Source organism: Pezoporus wallicus, unplaced genomic scaffold, assembly GCF_028554395.1.
Source record: "Pezoporus wallicus isolate ANWC-B61680 ecotype Strahan unplaced genomic scaffold, APGP_CSIRO_Pwel_v1 contig_4722, whole genome shotgun sequence".
Classification (NCBI taxonomy): domain Eukaryota; kingdom Metazoa; phylum Chordata; class Aves; order Psittaciformes; family Psittacidae; genus Pezoporus; species Pezoporus wallicus.
Window position 1 is genome coordinate 2,638,828 of NW_026641840.1, and position 25,877 is coordinate 2,664,704.

Below are 25,877 nucleotides of genomic sequence, written 5' to 3' on the forward strand. Positions count from 1 at the left end.
TGGCTACAATAGAGTTCATTTTCTTCCTAGGTCAGAGGAGATAGAGTGTTCTCAGGACAATCTGTGATGGAGAGGACCCAACCAACATAACCCTGTGCCACCTGAATTTCTATACACTCCACCTCATTTCTCATCCTTTTCCAGCCTCCCTGAGAGGTAACACTTACTTCAACACCCAACTTGGGAACACAAGTGAAATATTCAAACTTTCTCCTTGTCCTCATGAAGAACAATCAGCTCTTTCACCTGTGGTAGCAGCAAGTAAGATGACAGACAATAAGAAACTGGGGTCTTTAAAACATAAAGATCTCATCAAAATAGAGTCATGGAATTATATTCAAATACCCCAAAATAATCAAAACCTCAACAGTTCTTGAAGTCTCCTCCAGTGTATTACCCACCACCTTCTTCCAGACCTTCAATTTGCACCTGCTACTACAAAAGCAGAAGGAAAGTGTGCAACTAGATGCTCAACCATTATGGTCTATATGCATTACAATGGCTTTAACCTGTCAGAGGGGAGACTGAGATGAGCTCTTAGGCAGAAGCTCTTCCCTGTGAGGGTGCTGAGGCGCTGGCACAGGGTGCCCAGAGAAGCTGTGGCTGCCCCATCCCTGGCAGTGTTCAAGGCCAGGCTGGACACAGGGGCTTGGAGCAAGCTGCTCTAGTGGAAGGTGTCCCTGCCCATGGCAGGGGGTTGGAACTCGAGGAGCTTTAAGGTCCCTTCAACACAAACCAGTTTGGGATTCTATTCGAGAAACACCATCACTCATCTACAGGTTACAGGACAGCCGAGCAGGTGGGACAATAAGGATCTGGACTTGTTAAAGAGGCAAAAGGATCCATCTCAAGAAGAAACACATTTTGGTTCAGAACTCCATTAAAATGCTATCTGCTGTGCACAGAATCAAGAGGAACTTTAATACATGTCCTCAATCACCTGGATGCATGCATGCCATGGTGGCTTCAGGGGCACTGTGAACTACTACTTCTCCAAAAAGCTTCCCAGAACCATTAAGCCCTGGCCGCTGTGTTGGTGGATTTAAGGATTATCCAGCTTCTCAAAACCTTTCTATTTCTCAGAATACAAAGGCAGCTTCAGCAGTTCTTCACCTTCTTGCTCACACCTAAATATAGGTGCTGCAGAACATAAATCACTGAGTCCCTGAGCTCCTCAGCAATGGGGTGACATTTATTAGAGAACTCCAACGCTCAGAACTTTCTACAACAGCCTTTCAAAGCTCACAACACCCTCACTCCATTGTAATGTGAGAGCTCTTCCAGCACTTGATGTTAATAAACTTGATGAAGTTATGAGGCTGCTTGATCCAATCCAGCAGCTCTATGGCACCAAAAGGGAATAGTTCCTCCTCCTCTTCTCCTGATTAGCTCTGCATCCAACAGAGCCTTCTATAAACCCATTCAACTCATCCCAGCTCCACTGACATCCTCCCCACCAAGCCTCCAATGCGTTTTTGCAAGGCAACCCAGTAAAACCAAGGAGCAATGCAGCAATGAGAAGGGTGTGGAGCACACAAGTAGGAGCAAGGTCTCCTTCAGGCAGTAGTAAAGGGTTGAGATGATTCACACTCTTGCCCAACTCTGAGGTGAAGAGGGGAGAAGGTTCTCACTGGCAGAATAGTGGTTATAACAATGATTCCTACCTCACCCTTTCCACCTGAGGTCACCATTTCCACAGGAAACTCAGCAGAAGCTAATGGCAGCACTTCACCAGCATGCTAAGTTAATAACATGTAGGCAAAGTCAATTTAACATAGTCTGCTGTAAACCAGAGGTGAAGACAGATCCAGCCTCCCTGATGCCTCCAGCAAGGTCGAGGGACGGACAGTTAAAGGCAGTTATGTGTCTGAATGCTTCACAAAGAAAGGCAAAGTTGAGCTATCAGAGACACAGGAATGCTCATTCCCTGCCTACAAAACTACATACAAACTAAAACACCCACAACTTGGCACCAGCCACCCCCAGGGTGTGAGCAGCAGCTCAGGGAGGGGATCCTGCCCCTCTGCTACACTCCGGGGAGACCCCCCCCCGCAGTCCTGATCCAGCTCTGGGGCAGCAGCACAAGAGGGACGTGGAGCTGTTGGAGCGAGTGCAGAGGAGGCCATGGAGATGCTGCGAGGGCTGGAGCAGCTCTGCTCTGGAGCCAGGCTGAGAGAGCTGGGCTGGGTCAGCCTGGAGAAGAGAAGGCTCCTGAAGGGGAGACCTTAGAGCAGCTCCAGTGCCTAAAGGGGCTGCAGGAAAGCTGGAGAGGCGCTTGGGACAAGGGCCTGTAGAGACAGGCCAAGGGGAATGGCTTTAACCTGCCAGAGGGGAGACTGAGATGAGCTCTTAGGCAGAAGCTCTTCCCTGTGAGGATGCTGAGGTGCTGGCACAGGGTGCCCAGAGAAGCTGTGGCTGCCCCATCCCTGGCAGTGTTCAAGGCCAGGTTGGACACAGGGGCTTGGAGCAAGCTGCTCTAGTGGAAGGTGTCCCTGCCTGTGGCAGGGGTTGGAGCCGGATGAGCTTTAAGGTCCCTTCCAACACAAACCAGTCTGAGAAGAAGTTACCATAGAAACCTAAATCCAGTTATGGAAGTCCGGAGAAACCACTGAAAGAGCAGAATTCAGACGATCTCAAAAACAAGGTCATTTAATATAACCCATAACAGCTTCCATCTGCTGAATGAAGACGAAGGCCTCATTCCAAGGTATTTTCAAGGGTGCCTTTTTAACTCATTTGTGGAGCACCTGAGCCCCACCTGATGCAGTCCCCTGGTTGTGCGCGTAAATACAGCAATGCTGCCTCAGTAATGCTACCAAATGGTCCCTTGAATCAATGCCACCAGCAGTAACGTTCTGTTCCTTCAGACAAACGACAAAGAGCAGGAAACAAAGAACAAATAAACACGAGAAAAAAGCAGCTCAGAGTCCCTGAAGCATAAAGAGACCATTGTCTGGGTTCAGCTTCAGCCAGGAAGCTCTCAGCAGGTCCACACACACCTCCCCAGCTTTGCCACTGCGTTACTTGAGGCAGAGAATCCCAAAATCATGCCCCAAAATCACTTGGTGCATCAGAGCATTGTTACTGTCCAAACTTCCCCACAAGTGCTCCCCAAACACACTTTGGTTGGAGTTTTCATGTGACTGATCAGAGAAGCAGCATCTTCGGTGTGTTTTAATCATCGTGTTAGCAACTAACATCTCTCTGAAGTCAGCTGAGGCATCAGAACACATAGCATGGAGGTTGTATCATGAACAATACTGAGTGAAAATGCATGTTCAGGCAGCCTCATGACTCATTTGTGGTCGTTTTGCTGCATCTGCCCCAGAGAAACCAGAAAATGTTGCAGCTTGTTTAGATTAACAATAAAAAGTGAAGGAAAACTGAAGAGCAAACTCAAAGTCCGTGTATCTTTAGATGCTGAGCAGCATCTTTGCTGTGGTGAGCAGATAAGCAGGTTGCTAACCCAAAAGCCTCTGGAGGACAGTGGCTGGGCACCACATTCCTGCAGTCAAATGGTATGAACCCCCAGATCATCATTCCATCAGTGCAGCAACGCTGTGCTCCACACAGGGCACTTCACTGCCTCAAAGACACCGACTCCACTTTGAGCCCCACTAAAATGACTTCTATAAGCAATAAACTGCAGAGCTTCAGAGGTAGAGATTTATCACAGACACTTTTATGGATGTTTGAGTCATCCCCAATTAATGTAACTGGTTTAGAACTCAAATCTTTGGAATTCAGGGGGCTGCTCCCTATTAAAAGCTCAAAAGATATCCTGGAACAGCATGAGCACAGGGCAGCTGAAAGCGAAGTGTCTCCACACCCAAATGGCTCCTTCCTATCCCTTCAGGATACATTCACCCTTCCCTTAACTCCTTGGATGTCCGGAAATGAGGCCCAAAGCCTGTGTTGGCCCAGTGGTGGTAGAAGAGGAGAACTGGCTGGGGTCCAGGCAAAACAGGAACAGGCAGGAAGCAATCTGGAGTGTGGAATAATTCAGCAGACACATAAGTGTTTCAGGAGACAGAGCTGGGAAGGCACATGGAGTTACAGTGAGATGCCGGGTAAAAATGAAGCATCAATTGGATTTATCACTTCATCTCTGTTGTAATTGCAAACGGTCTTCAACCAGCAGCAAACCCAGCTCAGAGCACAGGGTAAGTGCTCATCCAGCCTCCACTCTGCTTGTAAGAGATAACTGATATCAGCTCATCTTGTGATAACAGAAAGGTACACAGAGCTAAAGCAATTTGCTCAAGGTCATCTCAAAACCATAAGACAGCAAAATTCAGAGTCACAGGAAGATTCTCTCCTTCTCGCTTCCTTACTTTCCCATTTCCAAGAGCCTCTTCCTACCCCTGAGATCAGCAGAAGGTTTCAGTCCTCAATAGTGAGAGCTTAAATCTATCTCTTCATAGAGCCAAGGAATGGTTTGAGTTGGAAGGGAGCTTAAAGCTCATCCCATTCCAACCCCTGCCACGGGCAGGGACACCTTCCACTAGAGCAGCTTGCTCCAAGCCCCTGTGTCCAGCCTGGCCTTGAACACTGCCAGGGATGGGGCAGCCACAGCTTCTCTGGGCACCCTGTGCCAGCGCCTCAGCACCCTCACAGGGAAGAGCTTCTGCCTAAGAGCTCATCTCAGTCTCCCCTCTGGCAGGTTAAAGGCATTCCCCCTGGCTTGTCCCAACCTGTGCCAGTGCCCCACCACCCTCGCAGCAATTCCTCTCTCTGCCACTTGGCTGAGAACTGATGCTGCACGTCCAGCCTCAGACCACAGCGAAGTACAGACCACAGCAAACTCTTTCTTGCATTCCACCTCACAAGTGAGCTGAACAGCACAGGAACAAAAGGCTTTCAGTGCTGTGCTCACGAATGAGCCAAGAAAACACTGAGGGAAGTGAGGTTTGTGAAAGCTCCTTCCTTCGGGAACTGACACTTCAGCCCTTCTGTGCTGGTCAGTGAGGGAGAAGGAACAACCTCAAGCAACCCCTTGAAGCAGTTCCCTTCACAACACTGCAGTTCTCTTTTGATTCTCCTTCTTTCCCCCTCCTCTGAGGCCAGAAAGCAACTTCTGCTTCCCAGGTCTTCTGCTCCTTGGCCATTTGAAGGCACCTGGAGGTCTCTCAAGCCATGAACACATGCAAGTCCTCATCTGTAGCCAGGCAGCCCTTTCTCCAGCCCACATATCCCCAGTGTAACCACCAATGAGCCTCCTGTGCTCTGTTACATGCTCTGCCTTTGTCTGATCCTGTTTGCTCTGTAACCACAGAAACAGTTTTCAAACTACATGAGCAGAGACACAACCTTCAGCACCCAATGCTTCAGGCTTTGCTTCCACTTAAAGACCCATTTGGCACCCACTCCTCTGTTCCTCTCTTTGTTAACTGCAGGATGAAGGATGCACTTATCTCTTAAGATGCTTCTCCTGTAAGAATTCCACACAGCCCTCCTTTAAAGGGACATGCTTCTTGTTTTCCAGTGTGACACATGCCCAGCTCCCTGCTGAAGGCTTCCTGCCCTGCTGCAGCTCTCGGCACTGCTCAGACACACTGCAGCTACAACCCAGCACTATTTGACAGCACAGTTGGATTACCAGTGGTCAGTCAGGGGTGAGAAAACCAGAGCTGGAACATGAGGATTGCAGCACCTCACCCCAGAAATGCCATTAACAACAGCCTGCTCTGCTTTAACCTCAGCTCTTTTGCACCCACAACACACACAGAGCTGCTCTTGATAGCAGTACCAACACAGGCTGCAGCCACACAAACACATTCATCAACAAAACAGGACTTGTTCCTGGATTGCTGCTCACTTCAAGTTGTTCTTATTGCTGAAGTCTCCCCAGGGATCCATTCCAGCCTCCCACCTCTTCCCTACCAATGCAATTCCCTGATCCCTCCACACCACCCAGCAACTGCTCTTAAAACAGCCCTCACTACATAGGAGGCTTTCCCAGACTCCTCCTCCTCTCAGCTGATGGGGATTTAACATAAGAACAAGTGAGACTTGAAGCTAGTTTAGGGCTGGGGGTTTATTTTCTCCTTTTCTTTTCCTCCCTCTGCTGTATCAATTTGGAGCATATTCAGCTTAAACATTATGGGAGACAATCTGTGTGAAAGGTGTTAACAGAGTGGTTTGTGTGCAAAGCACTTCCCAGTGATGAAGGCAAAATGTGCCAGAGCCTCAGTACCATCACAGGGAAGAGCTTCTGCCTAAGAGCTCATCTCAATCTCCCCTGTGGCAGGTTAAAGCCATTCCCCTTGGCCTGTCCCTACAGGCCCTTGTAACACTTACCATGAGGGTGCTGAGACGCTGGCACAGGGTGCCCAGAGAAGCTGTGGCTGCCCCATCCCTGGCAGTGCTCAAGGCCAGGTTGGACACAGGGGCTTGGAGCAAGCTGCTCTAGTGGAAGGTGTCCCTGCCTGTGGCAGGGGTTGGAGCTGGACCAGCCTTAAAGTCCCTTCCAACCCAAACCATTCCAGGATTCTGTGATTCTATGAAGCTAGCAAACTACTTGCTCCATAAACAGAAAAACATTTAAATATCAACTGAGGAGTCACAAGTGAGGAACACTGGTCAATAAACAAAAGGAAGAAGGAGCCACTGAACATGTTGAAGGCATTAACAGAAATGTCCAGGTGATTTTTCACTTGTAAATAACACAAGTTGCACATGAACAACAGGTTAAAAAATACAGAAAAGAAGTTAGGGGGTTTGAAAGTACAATGTAGCATGACAACACTTCAATGCTATGAGGCTACCCTGAAAAAAAATCAGACAACCTTTGACATTTCAGGATTTCTCCATCATTACTGTGCTGCTCCTCCACTTTGCAGCCTTATGGCAACAGCCACTTCAGATGGTTGAACTTGCCAAACAACAGCACCAAACCAGTGTTGTGTGTTTTCACAATGCCAGAAGATGGGATCATTGGCCTCAATTACACAACCTAAAGGAGGAGCCTTTAAGCATGAGTGAGCTGTGCTTACCACCTTAAACCCACACACTGATCCTCACCACCTTAAACCCACACACTGATCCTCACCGTTACAACAACTCGTGTGCTTTGGTAGACACTGAGCTCATTCCAACAAGCTGGATTCAAGGGCTGGAATATCCAGATATAATCATTCCAGATGGGAACTGGAAGGAGGTGGAGTGGGGAAAAAGCAGCAGAGTAGCAGCACAGGGCAGCTCACAAAGGATGCACTCAAACATCAGCACAGTCTCCCCAAACACCAGCCACTTCATACAACCAGGGCAGGAGGGAATGGAGCCAACACAGGGACACGCAGGGACGCATACTGGGACACACACTCCTGCTTCCCAAGGAAGCCTATTTTCATTACAATGGTTGCCACGGTGACTTTAATTCCATCCTAGCTCCAGGTAGTCTCCCAACTCCACACCACTAATCAGGAATCTTGCATCCCATTAGCACTGAATAACCCAATTTAAACCAACTTCAAAGCTTCATTATTGCAGAGGATGTTGATGCAAAAAGAAGGAAAACGGGGAAAAAAACCACCCCAAACCTGTTTTATTCCAGGCAGATGTTTCTTTTGCCTCTGTCTCCAGCCAGTGCTCCATTACTCTTATCTATGTGGAAACCAGGGATGAGCCCAAGGCAGAGCAGAACCAGGATTAAATACTATTTAGTCACACATGGTCCTCTCACTTTTCTTACAGAGAAAACGAAGTACAACGACATCCTGTCAAGTCAAAATTGCCAAAAGATCTACCCCTGGTTATCAGGAGAACCAACATGGCAACCCTGGAGCATCAAACATAGAATCATAGAACAGCTAGGGTTGAAAAGGACCTTAAAATCACCTAGTTCCAACCCCCTGCCATGGGCAGGGACCATGGAATGTTTGGCACAAGAGTCTATGAAGAGGTTTCAAACTGCAATGTCAAAGTTTCTTCTTTGCTCCACAGCATGGCTGGAAAAGTTGTTTGGAAGATATTCCTGTAACCTAAATGCAACTGTAATGAGCAACGCTGAGCTTAGTGTGGACAAAGAAACTCCCCAAGATCTATTCTAGTCTAGCTTTGGGGCCTCAGGTCTGTAAAAACACAAGAGGGATGTGGAGCTGTTGGAGCGAGGCCAGTGGAGGCCACAGAGATGCTGCAAGGGCTGGAGCAGCTCTGCTCTGGAGCCAGGCTGAGAGAGCTGGGCTGGGTCAGCCTGGAGAAGAGAAGGCTCCTGAAGGGAAGACCTTAGAGCAGCTCCAGTGCCTCAGAGGGCTACAGGAAAGCTGGAGAGGGGCTTTGGACAAGGGCCTGTAGGGACAGGCCAAGGGGAATGGCTTTAACCTGCCAGAGGGGAGACTGAGATGAGCTCTTAGGCACAAGCTCTTCCCTGTGAGGGTGCTGAGGCGCTGGCACAGGGTGCCCAGAGAAGCTGTGGCTGCCCCATCCCTGGCAGTGTTCAAGGCCAGGTTGGACACAGGGGCTTGGAGCAAGCTGCTCTAGTGGAAGGTGTCCTGCCTGTGGCAGGGGTTGGAACTGGGTCAGCTTTATGGTCCCTTCCAACACAAACTCTCCTGGGATTCTATGAAGAAATTCAAAAGTATTGATAGAATGAGTAGGTACCATTAACCTGAGAGGAGTCCTGAACACCAGCAGCACTGGGGACGTTACCTGGACACTGCTCCAGCAAGGAAGAAAACAGCAGTTTATGAGACTTCCCCTCCCACAACCGTGCACTGAAGCCTCATTTGTTCTGCTCGTGTTGTGCTCATCTATGCATTATTCAAACACATTACAAAGACAACAAAACCAGGCACAGTCTGATATTCAGCATTTCTTGCACTGTGTTCTGTTGCCTGGTTTTTCTCCTCTCCAGAGCTGTTTGTTTTCCCCACCAGCTAAAACTGACACTGAGGTTAGGAAATAATGATGGCAGCAGGAAGCCAAAGTGGTACCAAAACCTCCCGAGTCCTCTCTTCATGCTTTAAATAACATTTTCCATGTAGATCTCTCAGCAGTGTTGAAAACACTGCAGTCTGAAATACCTGCCTCTAAGCTGCAGCTCTGCAGTCATTAGCCTCAGTGGCTGCAGGTTAGATCCCAACACACACATCAGAGCACAGGGAATAGATCACAGAGGAAGGAAGCAGAGGAAAGAGGTAATATTCCTGCAGAGCTCTGGGATACTGTTAGAGCTTTGTCACGTGGAAGCTCAGAATCTTTCATTTCTGGCTACATTCAAAATCGTTTCTAGCTCTTAACAGGTAAGTTATGATGACTTTGATCCAAATGCAGTAAAAGGAATGCTGCTTTGGAAGGATCCAGGCCTGGGATACTGCAATAAAGTCACTGCTTTACAAGGAGAAAGTGTTGCTTGTTCAGCCTTTGCAGCAGTGCTGAGCCCACCAACTTCAGGTTCTAGAGAAGAAAAATAGCTGGGTTAAAGCTGAAAGAGGAAATGGGAAAAGAGTATTAGCTGATATTCCAGCCCTTGGGAGCTGCATCCTGATGTGAACACCTCGGCACTGCAGGACCTTCAACCAAATCCTCCATCTCTGACCAGACCAGGATATCAATCACATTGTCTATCCGCTCCTTTCCAAGCCAAGGCCTTCTGTGTCCACACCCCATCTCCTCCAGCTTTACACTCCTACATCATGAAAAGGCTGGAAAGCCTCAGTGCCCAGGGTCAGTTTAACAAGTGATGGGACAAGAGCAAATGGCCTCAAGTTGTGCCAGGGAAGGTTTAGACTGGAGATTAGGAAGCATTGCTTCACCCAAAGGGTTGTCAGGCATTAGAACAGGCTGCCCTGGGCAGTGGTGGAGTCACAGTTCCTGGAGGATGTGAACATGTAGATGTGGCATTTAGTGACGTGGTTTAGTGGTGACCTTGGCAGCGCTGGGTTAACAACTGGACTCGATCTTAAGGGTCTTCTCTAACCTAAGTGATTCTTCCCTGTGAGGGTGCTGAGGCGCTGGCACAGGGTGCCCAGAGAAGCTGTGGCTGCCCCATCCCTGGCAGTGTTCAAGGCCAGGTTGGACACAGGGGCTTGGAGCAAGCTGCTCTAGTGGAAGGTGTCCCTGTCCGTGGCTGGGGTTGGAGCTGGAGGAGCTTTAAGGTCCCTACAAACCAAACTAGTCTGGGATTCTCTGATTTGATTATCTACTCAGATAATAACAGCAGATACCAAGTCAGGAGTGGGATTTAATGCCAGTGAAGAGCAGAAAGATCAGGGCAGTTTAGTATTACAGAAAGCCACTTCCATTAACACCCAGCTGGTGGATGTGAAATCCTGGAAGTTACAGCAGCAATCCCTCATCCTGGAAGGTAGAAATTTGGGGTTTAAAGTAAGAAATAACGAAATCCACAAACCCATGTTAGCGCATTCTGCAACCAATAAATGCTCTTGTCTGATGCTGAAAGGGATCCAAGCAGATTTCCCCACCTCCCTAAACACTGAGGTCATGGAGACAACTCCAAATCTGAGTCAGCAAGCTTTTGGGTAGCTGGGAACAACGCTTGATGGGAACAGATACCAGCATGGACCACATTAAAGTTGGTTTGTCAAATTGGTCTTGGAGTCATTTTTATGGAAACGGACCATTCACAGGGTTTTCTCACACAACTTGAAGATTCAGCATCAATCATTTCACCTCTGCAAAGCAAACAGCAAAGCTTCCTAACTGCCAGCCGAAGGCATGGTCAGGCTGCTTCTGTTTTTAAGGACATGTTTTTGGAATAAAATTGGGAATAAGAGTGGTTCAGCACTTCTGGGAAAGCAGTGCATTTTTCAACTGACTTCCCTCCTCTTTCTGACACTCATGAAAAATGCAGCTGCCTGTCAGGAGAAAGGAACAATACCTGGAGTTCCAGTGCTGCCACCCCTGCAATTTAAAGCAAGGTTTGAGCACTGCAGTACTCAACACTTCACATCGGAAAATGCTAAAATGCTTTTAGAAAAACATTAAAGCTGACCAAAAACACAGACTGAAGGTTAATCATTCAGCCTGAAGTCACACAGAACTCATCTCCATCAGTGGACAGAACACTAGGGTTGGATTTGCTGATGCTTTGCTGTTGGGAATCTGCAAAGGGACAGAGAGAAAGAGGCAGGAGGCTTCAAGAAGAACGAGGGGGTTGATTAAGCTGTTAAATGATGATCCATGTAATTAAATTCTCTATTTTAATTTGCCAGAGTTGTTATAGACAAGTCTATGCAAGGAGGTGCAGACAGACTGGAGCTGGAGATGGATGGACAGATGCCAGCTCCAGTCCAAAAGCAGCACAGTGCTGCTGTGGGCTCACAGCAAGCGTTGTGCTGATGTATCCTGAAGGGAACAAGACACAAAGTGACTCATCTGGGACCAATTCAGCATGTGCAGCTGAACTGCTCTGGCTGCATCTGTTTGGGCACGTCTGAGGCAACAGCAGGCAGAAAAGTTCACCCTCCGTCAGCTTCTCACATCAGACCACGAACTGTAAGATCATCATCACGTCATGGCTCCCGATCCAGGAGTAGGAGACAAGTGAAGCCCTTGCAGCTCCAAGTGAAGTTGGTGGGAACTATCCTTCCATGACAGAGGTATTTAATAGCGACACACATGGGGAAAAAGGTCACAGCATCTCCACTTCATAATCAAATCCCAAACATACGGACAAGAGGCATTTCAGTGCATCAATCAATTCAGTGCTACAACCCGAGATGAAGCGACTCCATGTCTATAAAGGCTGGAAAACACACATTCAGCATTCCTGAGCTTCTCAAGGGGGCAGAGGAATGTTAATTCCAGGCTCTCACCCACCCTGGCTGCTTCTGCAGCCCTCCAGTATTACATGTGCAGCCTTTCGTCTTGGGCAGAAAGAGACCACAAGCCTGACCATTTGATTCTGGGGAAAGAGCCTGGAAATGTCCTTCACTTCAGGGATGTTCTGCTGGTCACTGAGTCTGTGGAAAGTCACACAAGTCAGGTTAAAGCCATTCCCCTTGTACTGTCCCTACAGGCGCTTGGCCAAAGCCCCTCTTCAGGTTTCTTGTAGCCCCATTAGGCACTGGAAGGCTCCTGCTTTGCTATTTGCTCTCTTCTTCAGTTTTGCAGATTGAAAGCAGAGGTCCATGAGCAGAACCTCAGCCACGTGAAGGAAACATCCTCCTTGAAGTGCAATAGCTGGGCTCTTAAAATCCCAATGTAGAGACAGGAGCTGCAGGCAAGGTATGAATCTGAATGATGAATGGAAGGGAGACAGCCCCAGAAATAAGGCCCAGCCTCTAAATAAAAACACTGGAGGTTGCTTCCTTTGAGTCCCATCAGAACTGTCAGGTTCCAGGGCTTCAAGTGAGCAACAGGAGGAAAAGGGTGAATTAAGGATAAAATGGGCTTTAAATATTCTTGCATCAAATCCTCTGTGTTCAGGTCTGCAGTTAAAGGCAAAAAAAAAAAAGGCACTGAAATGCCTCAATTTCTATCTTGAGAAGCCACAGAATGAAATGGAAGTGTTCAAGGTCCAGGTTGGACAGGGCTTGGAGCAACCTGCTCTAATGGAAGGCGTCCCTGCCCGTGGCAGGGGCCTGGAAATGGATGAGCTGTAAGGGCCCTTCCAACCTAAACCATTCCATAATTGCACGATCTACAAGATAATTATGTGGCTGAGTTTGTGCCCTTCTGCTGCAGCAGGTCTGCACATTTGGAGCACTTCCATCCTTTCAATCTTTGGTTTCCTTCAATGTAACCAGCACTGCAGGTCCAAACTGCCTGTCCCAGCTGAACTCGTTCCTTCCTTTGCAGTTTTACCTCCTTCTCTCCCATGTTTGACTTAAATCACCACACTGGTTTACAATTCACTAGAGTATAAAAGAAAGCCTAAAAGGTCAAACATGGCTCTGAAAGTCCCAATTGCTTTCCCTTGCTCATCTTTCATGCATCAAGTGAAGGGCAAAGTTAAGACAAGACTTTTAATTGCTTGTAAATTCAAACAGAAGGTTCTGTCCCTCCAGGAAAGATACAGACACAAAGATCATGATGTGTTTCAACACCTGAGAAGGACACGGAGCTACAGTGCCACAGCCTCTTGGCAAACATGAGCTTGCCACTGACAGTGGGAAGGTCTGAGGTGCCCTGGACTGCACCCAGCCTCTCAGTTCAGCGTTACTAAAGTGTTACAACCTGGCATTTACTCCCATTCACAGCCAGTATTTTCCTATCCTTTTCTCTCCCCTCAACATCTTTTCTGCTCTGAGCCTCCATCCCAAAGGCCAATGTATTGATCTCTCCACAACCCCAAGCAGTCACATGCAGACACCTTCTAAAATAAACCTGTACACACGCACAGGGTGACAGACCCCGAGCATCAGAGGAAATAAAAGCATATGGCCTCCAATGAATTCAAACCACACTCATCACGAGCAGTTCTTGGGCATTAAGCCTCAGGGGGAAGCATTTATTACCCAGCAGAAGTGATCACTAGGGGTTAGAGTGAAACACAACAAATAGAGAACCAATGCACAAGCACGGAGCCAAACTAACCCCTCTGCCCCACAAAACAACATGGGAATGTCACAAGGAATTTCTATTCACAAGGGAAAAGCTCAGTTTTCATTGCAGGCAATGAAACCTGCTGGGAGCCAAGGTCAGAATCAGCGTTTAGACAAGCCACAGGAGAGTCACGGCTGGTCTTAGTGGAACGAGCCCTCCCAGCAGCTTTCAGTCAGCTGATGCACCAGTGTGGCGAGCAGCAGGCATTTAGTGTGCTGTAATCCCTTCTCCAAAGGCTTTTCGAGTGAGGAGTTTCAGGAAGGTTATCCCCAGGCAGTGACATTATGCACCTCATGAAACTGTACCTCAGTTTTCCACAGCCACTGGCACTGCAGAGGAGGCAGAGCACTGGGAAAACAACCTGCGCTCTGCTCAAGCCACTCTAAACAAATCCACAGCAACAACAGCTAATCAATCCCTTCCAGTGCTAAACCCTCTGCATTAATGATGCCAAGGAGCAAAGGGACACAGCTGGAAATTCAGAGTTGCCTGAGCTTTCCATACAGAGTGGCTGGGACAATAAAATAATAACCTTTTGCTTTTAACTGGTATGTGTTTAATATACAACTCACAGCCACACAATTGCTGTCCCAGGAGTGTTCAGCAACCCTCACTTGCCAAGTAGTTAAGAATCATTAAACCAAGAAGTGCATCTGGTTGAGTGCATGTTCTTCTTATGGGGGCAGAGTGTCATTACAAGGTTAAGACCTCCCAGCTAATCACTTTGGGAGGCTCAATTACAGCTCCTTGCTGGCTCCCACACATACCAGTGTTTCCACAAGTTCTGTTGCTTTTGGATGCTTTGATCTGGGAATGCCTCAAGAATCAGCCCAAAACTTACATGGCCACAAACCCCTAAAGCAAATGAATGATCATCTAATCATCAAAACCCCATTCAAATCTAAAGCACTGAACGGTTCATGTGCCTCAGGGCTTTGACTCACATCAAGAATGAGTTTAGCCCCAGACACCTGGAACTGTTACTCAGCTCCATGGCTGCCCTGGCTCCAGGAATGAGGATGCATCTCCTGAGTCACCCCAGGCAGTTGCTGCAGCATCCCATCACACAGACTGGTGTCCTGACCAAGCCAAATCAGCATCCAGCCGCTGCTGGAGAGGCCTTTCCATCCCTCCCGTCACCCTCCCGCTTCTCCCACACCATTCCCAGCTCCTCCTTGACCCTGCATTGGAAGGAATCATACCAAGAGAAAACTAACCCCAAGTGAAAGGTTAATGCAGTTTGAGCTGCCTCATCTTGGAGCCATGTGAGGTCTTGGCAGGAGGGGAAGAAGGGAGGGTCAGGATATACAGCCAGAGGCAGGAAAAGATCTGAGCCACCGCTGAAGCTCAGGCCATGCGCCCACACCTCAGTTACAGGTCAAAGAGCCTCTCACCAGCCCACGTCAGAGGCAGCGAGCTCCAAGGCAGCGGCAGACAACCAGCGGCTGGCTAAATCTACCTGTGTCGATGCACGTAAAGGTCACAGCCACATCCATTAGTCAGAGATGGCTGTAAAAGTCAAGTCCAATGTCATCTCAGAAATGAGGCCTTCTAGCCATTTCCTGAGAGAGCAGATCTACAGCAGGAACACAAAGAGAACAAAAACATGATTACAGAGATCTTGTTTCCAAGGAAAACTACAGGCTGGGGAGGGAGACTGGACGGAGCAGCCCTGAGAAGAAAGACTTGGGGGTGCTGGGTGAGGAGAGGCTCCCCATGACCTGGCTTCAGTGTGCACTTGAGCCCAGAACCCCCCCATGTGCTGGGCTGCACCCCCAGAGCGTGAGCAGCAGCTCAGGAAGGGGATCCTGCCCCTCTGCTGCGCTCTGGGGAGAATCCCCAACAGTCCTGATCCAGCTCTGGGGCAGCAGCACAAGAGGGACGTGGAGCTGTTGGAGCGAGTGCAGAGGAGGCCATGGAGATGCTGCGAGGGCTGGAGCAGCTCTGCTCTGGAGCCAGGCTGAGAGAGCTGGGCTGGGTCAGCCTGGAGAAGAGAAGGCTCCTGAAGGAGAGACCTTAGAGCAGCTCCAGTGCCTAAAGGGGCTGCAGGAAAGCTGGAGAGGGGCTTTGGACAAGGGCCTGTAGGGACAGGACAACACACAGTTTTCAACTGGGAGTGGTAAAAGAAAGAACAATCACAGCTATTCACTGGCAACTCCGTGCTGGTGTCAGACCTATGAAATAAACATTTGGTCACAGTTTTCCAAGAACACATGTTAAAACTTCAAGGAAAGGGATAAAAAACACAACACAAGACCCCAGTATTTTCAATCTATTAACCAGTCAAGAAAAAACTACAGAAATTTTGTCTTCCAGGCATACACTGTGAAGAACTACAGCTCAATTCATTTCACTACCAAGTCGAGATGACCTTCTTATCTCTTTTAAACAGACTTTCACCTTTATTCCAGGTCCTAAAGATCTACGGCATCCAACTAATAGGAAATTTATCTGTTTCTTTTAGACTTATTTTTGTACTGAACCTTCTTCCAACAGATGCTTCAGCTCCACGTGCCCAATTTTCAGGCACAGGGATGGGAACAATTTCATGGCAACCAAATATGATGGTGCATTTAAATAACAGGACTTCCTAAGGACCAGCAGAAAGGACTCGGGACTCATAAATCTGATAAATGAGGTGCCCAACAGCCTCTCCTGTTTCTGGAACACACAGAGGAAAGCAGCAGTAGCGAGGAGAAGGAGAGGGAACAGTACGTCCTCCCAGAAACCCTCCATCAACACATCCCGCTTCCTTCAGAGACCAGATTGTCGGCTCCGAACCAAACCCAGCACCCACCGCAGCGGGAGCCAGCTGGGAGCTGTGCTGCTCCATCAGCTCCCTGGCTGCTCCTCCCGCATCCAGGCTTCTCCTGAAAGCCTGGCATCCACCACTTCTCTTAACAAGGCACCTTCTGCTGCTGTCAGGGGTAACCAGGGAGAGTGATGCAGATTCCTTCAAGACGTTTTAAGACAACGGCCCCATCATAGAATAGTTTGGGTTGGAAAGGACTTTAAGCTCCTCCAGTCGTCCCATGTCCGTCCGTCCGTCCGTCCCCCCGCCATGGGCAGGGACATCTCACACTAAACCATGTCATCCAAGGCTCTACCCAGCATGGCCTTGAACACTGCCAGGGATGCAGCATTCACAACTTCCCTGGGCAACCCAGTCCAGTGCCTCACCACCCTTACAGGAAAGGACAACTTCCTTATATCCAATCTAAATTTCCCTCGTTTCAGTTTGAACCCTTTACCCCTTGTCCTATCACTACAGTCCCTAATGAAGAGTCCCTCCCCAGCATCCCTATAAGGCCCCCTTCAGATACTGGAAGCTGCTATGAGGTTTCCACGCAGCCTTCTCTTCTCCAGACTGAACAGCCCAAACTTTCTCAGCCTGTCTTCATACAGGAGGTGCTCCAGTCCCCTGATCATCCTTGTGGCCTCCTCTGGACTTTTTCCAACAGTTCCATGTCCTTTTTATGTTGAGGACACCAGAACTGCACATAATACTCCAAGTGAGGTCTCACAAGAGCAGAGTAGAGGGGCAGGATCACCTCCTTTGAACCCACTATCACAAAATGTTTTGGGTGGAAGGGATCTTAAAGCTCCTCCAGTTCCAACCCCTTGCCACAGGCAGGGACACCTTGCACCAGAGCAGCTTGCTCCAAGCCCCTGTGTCCAACCTGGCCTTGAACACTGCCAGGGATGGGGCAGCCACAGCTTCTCTGGGCACCCTGTGCCAGCGCCTCAGCACCCTCACAGGGAAGAGCTTCTGCCTAAGAGCTCATCTCAGTCTCCCCTCTGGCAGGTTAAAGCCATTCCCCTTGGCCTGGCCCTACAGGCCCCTGTCCAAAGCCCCTCTCCAAGTTTCCTGGAGCCCCTTTAGGCTGCTCTAAGGTCTCCCCTTCAGGAGCCTTCTCCAGGCTGACCCAGCCCAGCTCTCTCAGCCTGGCTCCAGAGCAGAGCTGCTCCAGCCCTCGCAGCACCTCTGCTGCCTCCTCTGCACTCACTCCAGCAGCTCCCTATGCTGTTGCCCCCAGTGCTGGATGCAGCTGCATCCCTCTGGATTCCATCCCTTCCCTCCAGTGTGTTGACTACACCACACAGCTCAGCGTCACCAGGAAACCTGATGAGGGTGCTCAATCCCATCAATACAGCCCTTCACTCCTAGAGTCAGTGATACAAACGTGTCATCTGATGTTGGTCTCCTCTCACCAGAGGTGTGCTGGACTCCAGGAGGGGGTGCAAGGAGAAACCCCTTTCTGTTGTTTTACCAAAGAAAAAGACTAAGGGTTTAGAAGTATTAAAGACACTTGAGGAGAAGTATGAATACCCTGAGCATCTCTAAAAATAGAGAGATGGGATTAGTGTATGAAATGGAGAGAGCTCCAGACACCAGTGGTGGAAATCACAGACTTAGAGGGAAAATGTCCTTTACCAAGGAACTGACCCCCCGGCAGGGAGTTCTAAATGGATGAAGAAGCCCTTGATTCAGTCTCCTCTTTACATGGACACATTCCTCCCTACAGAGCCTGTACGAGAGACTCCAATTTCAGGCAAGCCACACAGTCATGGAGACAAACTCCCTCATCCTGGCCTTCAGAAGGGAGAGGAAGTATTAGGGAGATGGTGAAAGAGGGTGGAATTTCACCCAGATGTCCATGAAGTCTTCACCTCAAAGTTTCACAAGTCAGGAGGCTCCCATCACAACACTTTTCCCCCTATATTCCCCAAAAGGTTCTTTCACCATGGTGGAGAAATCGTTCTCCCAAGATTTCCAAAGGGAGAGGTGCCCTCAGGTTGCTTCCACTCTGTGGAAAACATGAGTTTCTCTACATCCATCAATGGAAGGACATATGGCTGTATCTGCAGGAGAGTACATGCACACCCCTGCTACAGGGAGCATTTCCATCCATGGGAACATCCACCTGAGGAGCTCAGATACGTATGGATGTATCTACACAAACAGGTCACAGCATGGACATCATCTGCCTGCAAATGCCTACACACAACACAGGGCTGCCTGCGCACGTCTGAACCCATCTGTGTCTGTGAGGATACAGCAATACACAGACATACATGTAAAGGCACAAGCGCACGCCTGAGCACGCACATACATGTGTGCCTATATGCACAGAGGTGCTGCTCTGCCACATCCATAGGTGCACAGTCACCAGGCAGACAATGATCCACGTGGTCTCTATGCGCACCTCGACGCGCCGGCGCCAGGACACAGACACAGGGCACCCCTGGGTGTGTGCACACAGCGATACACACAGGTACATGCCTGTGCACACATACATCCAAGCCGGAACCTCGTTATCCCTCGGGTACCAGTGGCACAGGCAGCTCTATAGGTTTTTATCTGGCACGTATCTCTATTTCCAAGCAAGCAGATAACCCCAGGGACATGAACCCAATGTGAACCCACACACACCCCGGAGCTCACGTACCTGGCACCGGCGCTTCCCACAACCCACACACACCCAGAGCAGGGTGTGCACACAACCATTGTGCACCTACAGTCCTTGTACATCACTGTGCAAGTAAGCGAGCACGCACCCTACAAGGGAGGCATGTCTCCAGGCATACATACAACTAACACGGACCCTCACCTGCTGGTCATACACGTCCATGGGCACATCCAGAGCCCACGTTTGCATGTGCACCCCACATATATCCACAAGGGCAGAGGCACACAAAGAGCAGATGGGACCCCATGGCCCCGGAGGAGCATGTCCCCAAAGCACAGCCACTGCTTAGAAGCAACCCACGGCCACAGGGTGCAGCCCGGGGCACACCAACACCCCATACCCACATACCGGGACCCGCGCACCGCGCCAGGCCCTGTGGGGAGGGAGGCAACACCGTGTCCCCATGCACCGGGACGGTTCCCCCTCTCCGGTGTGTGTGTAGGGGTGTCCGCCGGGGATGGCCCGGGGCGGGTGCGGGTTCCCCACGCCCACGGACGGGTTCTCCCTCCCATCCCTCCCCGTTACCTTCTTGACGGTGCGCGGCGCCTCGCTGACGGTGCCGTCGGGACTGACAAGCGCCTCGGCCGCGGCCCCGCTGCTGTCGTCGCCGTCGCGGTGCCGGTGCTGGGGGTGATGCGGGTCGCTCCGCTTCATAGCGGAAGCCTGCGGCACCTTGGCGGCTCCCGGAGGCAGCCCGGCGGCGGAGGACGACAGCCCGGGGCAGCCGCTCCCGGGAGGCCGCTCGCTGCACGACGGCGCCAGGGCCGCCTCACGCTCGGTGGCCGACAGCGGGCAGGGAGCCGCGGCCACGCCGTGCCCGGGAGGGTGAGCGGTCACCGGCTCACACGGCGGCCCCGCCGCTTTATCCATGGGGCCGCTCAGCTCCTTCAGCTCCACCGCCGGGGCCGCCACCTGCACCGACATCGCCGCCACCGCCTCCGGCTCTACCGAGCACGGACCGCCCCGCGCCCGCCCCTCAGCGCCGCGGGATATGCCGGGACGCGCAGTCCTCCCGCCCGCCACCGCGCCGGGACTACAACTCCCGGCAGCCTCCGCGCTGCAGTCCCAGCGCCCTACCGGCCCGCGCTGCACCGCGGGGGCTTCTGGGAAATGTAGTCCTGAAGGGGGAGACGCCTGGTGAGGAGGGGGCAGAGCCGCAAAATGGCGGCGGCGGCAGGAGGTGGAGCCGTGGTAGGAGTTGTCCTCACCGCCCCCTGCCCTGTGCAGAAACTTGGGTGGTTTTTCACGTTTTAATGGATTTTGATGTGTTTTGGCTGCCGCAGGTGTGTGAGCACCAAACAGGGGTCTGGCACTGCTCCTTTACAAGCAAAACCCCACGGAAACCAAGAGGTGCTCACACTGGATAGCCGGAAAACGCGGTGTCCTGCCACAGAGCCTCTCTGTGGGTCAGGGGCACAAGGACAGACAAATGTCACTAATGACCCCCGATGGCCTAAATCCGGCTCATCAGGTAAGCTTCATTTAGGGAAAGGGAAGTCATACACATCCTCTTACTTTTACCATATTAGGATTAATGTGGTCTCTAGGCACAAGCCAAGGACTGAAATCTTGTGCATTTTGGGCTGTATTCCATATTACTATCTCATTTGAAGGGCAGGAGCTCGTATCCAACGTATTGGGATGGTTGGAAGCAAAAGGAAAGTTCCTTGGTATCAAAGGGGATGTGAGTGGCCAAGCAGGAGAGGTGTGGCAGATCATGGAATCATAGAATCAGCCAGGCTGGAAAAGCCCTTTAAGCTCATTCAGCCCAACCGTTCCCAGCCCTGCCAAGGCCACCACTAACCCATGGCACTGAGGCCTCGTCTCCACACTGTGTGAACACTTGCAGGGACGGTGACTGCAGCCCTGCCCTGGGCAGCCTGTTCCAATGCCTGAGCACCCTCTGGGGAAGGAATTGTTCCTCAGCTCCATCTAAACCTGCCCTGGTGCAGCTTGAGGCCATTTCCTCTTGTCCCATCCCTTGTTCCTTGGGAGCAGAGCCCAGCCCCTCCTGGCTCCATCCTCCTCTCAGGCAGTTGTAGGCAGTGATCAGGTCCCCCCCAGGTCCCTCAGCCCTTCCCCATCACACTTGTTCTCCAGGCCCTGCACCAGCTCCGCTGCCCTTCTCTGGCCCCACTCCAGCACCTCAATGTCTCTCTTGCAGTGAGGGGCCCAGAACTGAACACAGGATTCAAGGTGCAGCCTCACCAGTGCCCAGTGCAGGGGCACAGTCACTGCCCTGGCCCTGCTGCCGCACTGGTGCTGGTACAGGCCAGGATGCTGGTGGCTTCCTGGCTGCCTGGGCACAAGCTGCTCACGTTCAGCTCCATCATTCAGCACCCCCAGGTCCTGTTCCATGAGCAGTTTCCAGCCACTCTTCCCCAAGCCTGGAGCGTTGCAGGGGGTTGGTGTGGCCCAAGTGCAACAAGACGCTGTTAAAGGGAGAAGCAGGAAATACTGTGGAATACCAGGATCAACCAGAACCCCCATGAATCAGAAACATTAAGGATAAAATTAAGACAAGATTGCAATGACCAGGAGAGTTTCTGATTCCCAAGTTACCACCTGCTGCCCGGAATCTTTGAGTTGAGCTGTGGTTGGGATGAGCTGGCTGTGAGATGAGGCACAGAGAGAGGAGGAACCCAAAGAAGCACCCGCCAAATCAGGAGGCAGCAGTCAAGGGGCAGCAAGACCCGAGAAGCCAAAGGAGGGTTTGATGCTTGGAGAGAAAGAACCTGGTTGGCAACTGATGACCAGTTTGTAAAAACTCACTGGGAACAGGAGGAAAAAATGGTTTCAATATATATGTTATATATCATATATATTATATGAATATTATATCTAATATTGATTATATTATATCCAGGGAGCAGCTGAACTGGATGGAGGTGAGAACAATACCAGAGACAGGGAGAGGATGAAGGGAGGAATGTGTGAAGGGGATTGAAGTTAAAGGAAAAGCAGCACATCCCTTTGTGCATGGAAGGTTTGACTTTATCCAACTAATGCCATTTCCTTTCTGTGGTGAAACCAGAATGTGTGTGCGGGTCTCACAGCACAGCATTCCCTAGGATCAGAAAGCTGTCTCAGGCAGATTGCAGGCTCAGAAAGGGTCTCTGAGAACAAAACTCTTTAAAAGCTGCTGTGGGAGGGATTTGGAGTGGGAGAAGATGAATATCCCTTCCCCTAGAGACACACTTGAGCCATCAGAGAAGAGCAGGATCCATGTATAGCCCCAGCTCCTGCAGCATTGTGCTTCTGCTGCAGAGTGCAGCTTGTCCTGATGCCCAAGGCAGAAATCCTGCAGATATTACCATTTCCTAGTGCTGTGGATCCCACAATCTGACCAAAACCTGCCTGACCGGAGGGGGAAACTGCTACTTGGGCAAAATCCTGACCCTGAGTTTGGTCCCGGCTCAGTACAGGATCTTCTCCACACTCACCCCCCTTTCTCCTTTTGGAATGATCAAGCCATCAGAGCTTGCCAAAGCTCCAGCAAACACCCCACACAACCAGAGCAATATGCTGGGCTGGGCTGGAGGATTTATCTGGGAAAACAAGGGCTATCAGGAGAGGAAGGAGGAGGCCGTTTGGTTTGAGGGAGGATGGAGCAGTTGAAACAATTGGGGCTCTGTGAGAGCCTGGCTCCTTCCCTATGTGCAGCACGGCACAGGCACCGGAGACGGGCAGCAGGGCAGGGGTGCTGCTGCCTGGGAGAGGTGGGACACCTTCACACAGAGCAGCCTTTGAGAGGTGAGTCTGCCTTGAGAGACGTGGCTGCGTGTAGATCTGCATGGGTGATGGGCTGGTTTCTGCTACCAAGGGTAGAATCAGAGAATCATGGAATGGTTTGGGTGGAAGGGACCTTGAAGCTCCTCCAGTTCCAACCCCCTGCCATGGGCAGGGACACCTTCCACTAGAGCAGCTTGCTCCAAGCCCCTGTGTCCAACCTGGCCTTGAACACTGCCAGGGATGGGGCAGCCACAGCTTCTCTGGGCACCCTGTGCCAGCGCCTCAGCACCCTCACAGGCAAGAACTTTTTCCTTATCTCCAACCTGAACTTCCCCTGTTTCAGTTTGAACCCATCACCCCTTGTCCCATCACTCCAGTCCCTGATGAAGAGTCCCTCTCCAGCATCCTTGTAGCCCCCTTCAGACACTGGAAGCTGCCCTGAGGTCTCCATGCAGCTTCTCTTCTCCAGGCTCAACAGCCCTAACTTTCTCAGCCTAAGGATGACCACAAAAATGAAGTTAAGATAGACAGGAGTCAGATAGCTGCAGGATCCTGGAACGGAGGCGGGGCATCTGAGGTGTGTGGTGATGCTGGGCACCTGACTGGGAGGAAACCAGGCTAGTTACTGGGTCAGCAGAGCACAAACAGACCTTCCCAGTCTGGATTTGCCCATTCTTGTGATGTTCAATCCTAAAAGCAGCCCTGGAACATGGAGCCAGCAGCCAGATGTGTGCTGGGGTTTGGGATGGCGGGCAGGAGTGCTCGTATGGATCCTTTGTGCCTCCTTGATCCCATTTAAAGGGAACAGAACAGCCCTGTGGCATATGAAGATCCAGCTGCAGAGCTCACCCAGCACCACTACAAAGGCTGAAGCTTCCAGACACGAAGAAAAGGGGGAAAAAGGATATTTCTATGGAAGTTTCTCAATTCAAGATTCCAATACCCCACTGTAAGATGAAAGACATGGTTGTGCTCTCACTGTGATATATACAATCCCAAACCAGAAGTCAACACCACCCTACAACATCAGTTCTTCTAACTACACCTCTGGGATAACAGATAGGAATATCAGCTGATTCAGCCCATCCCCACCTAATGGCATTTGGATATTTGATAGGAGCAATCCCATTTTCCTGCAGTTATTGATTTGTTCTGGCCACGTCCCCAGGACCAGCCCACGCTGTAGTAGTTTTGACTCATTTAATTACAGCAAAGGCAATCAGATGGACAGACAGTGCCAACGTCTGTCCCCAGGGGCAAATGGTTAAATGTATTCCTCATGAATAGGATCCACATTCCTTAGAAACTTCCTGCCTGGCCCTGATGAACACTCTTGGGCTGTTCAGATGGGAGACCCTCTGTGGTTTCATCTCCCGCACCTCCAAAACCACTTAAAGGCAGAACATTGGGATAGGGATGCCCACGAGTGTGGAATTCCTCTCACCACACTTAATTTATATGAAGTCTTTGCAGTCTTCACTTGTCAGTTACAGCCTCTCACTGAGCACAGCACAGGGGATGCCTGACAGATGGACAGACTCATGCACAACACTTTGGGGGTGCTGGGTGAGGAGAGGCTGCCCAAGACCTGGCTTCAGTGTGCACTTGAGCCCAGAACCCCCCCATGTGCTGGGCTGCACCCCAAGAGCGTGAGCAGCAGCTCAGGGAGGGGATCCTGCCCCTCTGCTGTGCTCCGGGGAGACCCCCCCTGCAGTCCTGATCCAGCTCTGGGGCAGCAGCACAAGAGGGACGTGGAGCTGTTGGAGCGAGTGCAGAGGAGGCCATGGAGATGCTGCGAGGGCTGGAGCAGCTCTGCTCTGGAGGCAGGCTGAGAGAGCTGGGCTGGGTCAGCCTGGAGAAGAGAAGGCTCCTGAAGGGGAGACCTTAGAGCAGCTCCAGTGCCTAAAGGGGCTGCAGGAAAGCTGGAGAGGGGCTTTGGAGAAGGGCCTGTAGGGCCAGGCCAAGGGGAATGGCTTTAACCTGCCAGAGGAGAGACTGAGATGAGCTCTTAGGCAGAAGCTCTTCCCTGTGAGGGTGCTGAGGCGCTGGCACAGGGTGCCCAGAGAAGCTGTGGCTGCCCCATCCCTGGCAGTGTTCAAGGCCAGGTTGGACATAGGGGCTTGGAGCAAGCTGCTCTAGTGGAAGGTGTCCCTGCCCGTGGCAAGGGATTGGAACTGGATGAGCTTTAAGGTCCCTTCCAACCCAAACCAGTCTGGGATACTGTTATTCCATGTATCTGCAGGTTTCACCTGCTCAGCCTCTTCATTGGCCAAACCCAATTAATTTCCTCAGCTGTACATGGAGCATCCGCAGGTAGGAAAGGGAAGAGCTCAAATGATCACAAGTTAATAGCATCCTCCTGCTTATTATCCTTTTCCCTTTCAGTGAGGAGCAGTATTCGAGGATCCACTTTACATTACAAAGCAGCAAAGAGCCCTTCCCTCTGCCTACCTCCCAGTGTGCAACAGCTTTAGTATCTTCCAGTTATTATTTGAAGCCAATTTCATAAGGAAATGAGACTCTATGATTCCATGTCTAGGCACAGGGTCACAGAGTCATAGAATCATGAATGGTTTGGGTTGGAAGGGACCCTAAAGCCATCCCTTTAGGTTTTGGAAGACTGTTACAAGATTTGTCCCTCAGGTCCTTAAAACTTCCCAACACTGAGGGAGCCCAAAGGATGAGATGCTCTTGGGGAGAGGTTCAGAGGACACAGTGCAGAGCAGGATTGTCCCCTGTACCCCATCCCCTTCCCGGTCCCACATCATGTGCCCAAGCCAAATCCAGGGTTTTTTTTTTGATATCTGGGATGAAAAGAAGGAATGTGGTGGGGTTGGGATGTCTCCTGTTGTTTCCAGAATTAAGGATTTTAGCTATTTGTCTCTAAACACCATTATCAGTGAGGAGCAGCTGCTACAAACTCATTTTGTTTTTCATAGAGAAACCCATAAAAATAAAATAGAGATGGAAAAAGAGGATAAAAAAGTCCATAAAAATAAAATATAGATTAAAAGGGGGGGAAAATGGCCCTAAAATTAAAATACAGAGAGATTAAAGAATGCCCACAAAAACAAAGACAAGACAGAAAACCATTTAGCTTCACCCTGGATGAACCCGTCTGCCTTCCCGCTGCTCACCCACCCCAGGACAGAGCAAAAGTGGCCA

At 50.5% G+C, this 25,877-nt stretch overlaps 2 protein-coding genes across 4 annotated transcripts in view; one reads left to right on the plus strand and one right to left on the minus strand.

The window, feature by feature from the left end:
* The window catches only part of AHCYL2 (adenosylhomocysteinase like 2), a 76,883-nt gene extending 56,947 nt beyond the window's left edge, over nt 1-19,936 (minus strand). Inside the window, exon 1 of the mRNA XM_057425452.1 lies at nt 19,506-19,936. Coding sequence (XP_057281435.1) covers nt 19,506-19,904 — 399 coding nt within the window. The 5' untranslated portion in view covers nt 19,905-19,936. The remainder of the gene's footprint in view (nt 1-19,505) is intronic.
* TNPO3 (transportin 3) overlaps nt 1-25,877 on the plus strand; it is a 179,696-nt gene that overhangs the window by 103,071 nt on the left and 50,748 nt on the right. The window lies entirely within an intron of this gene.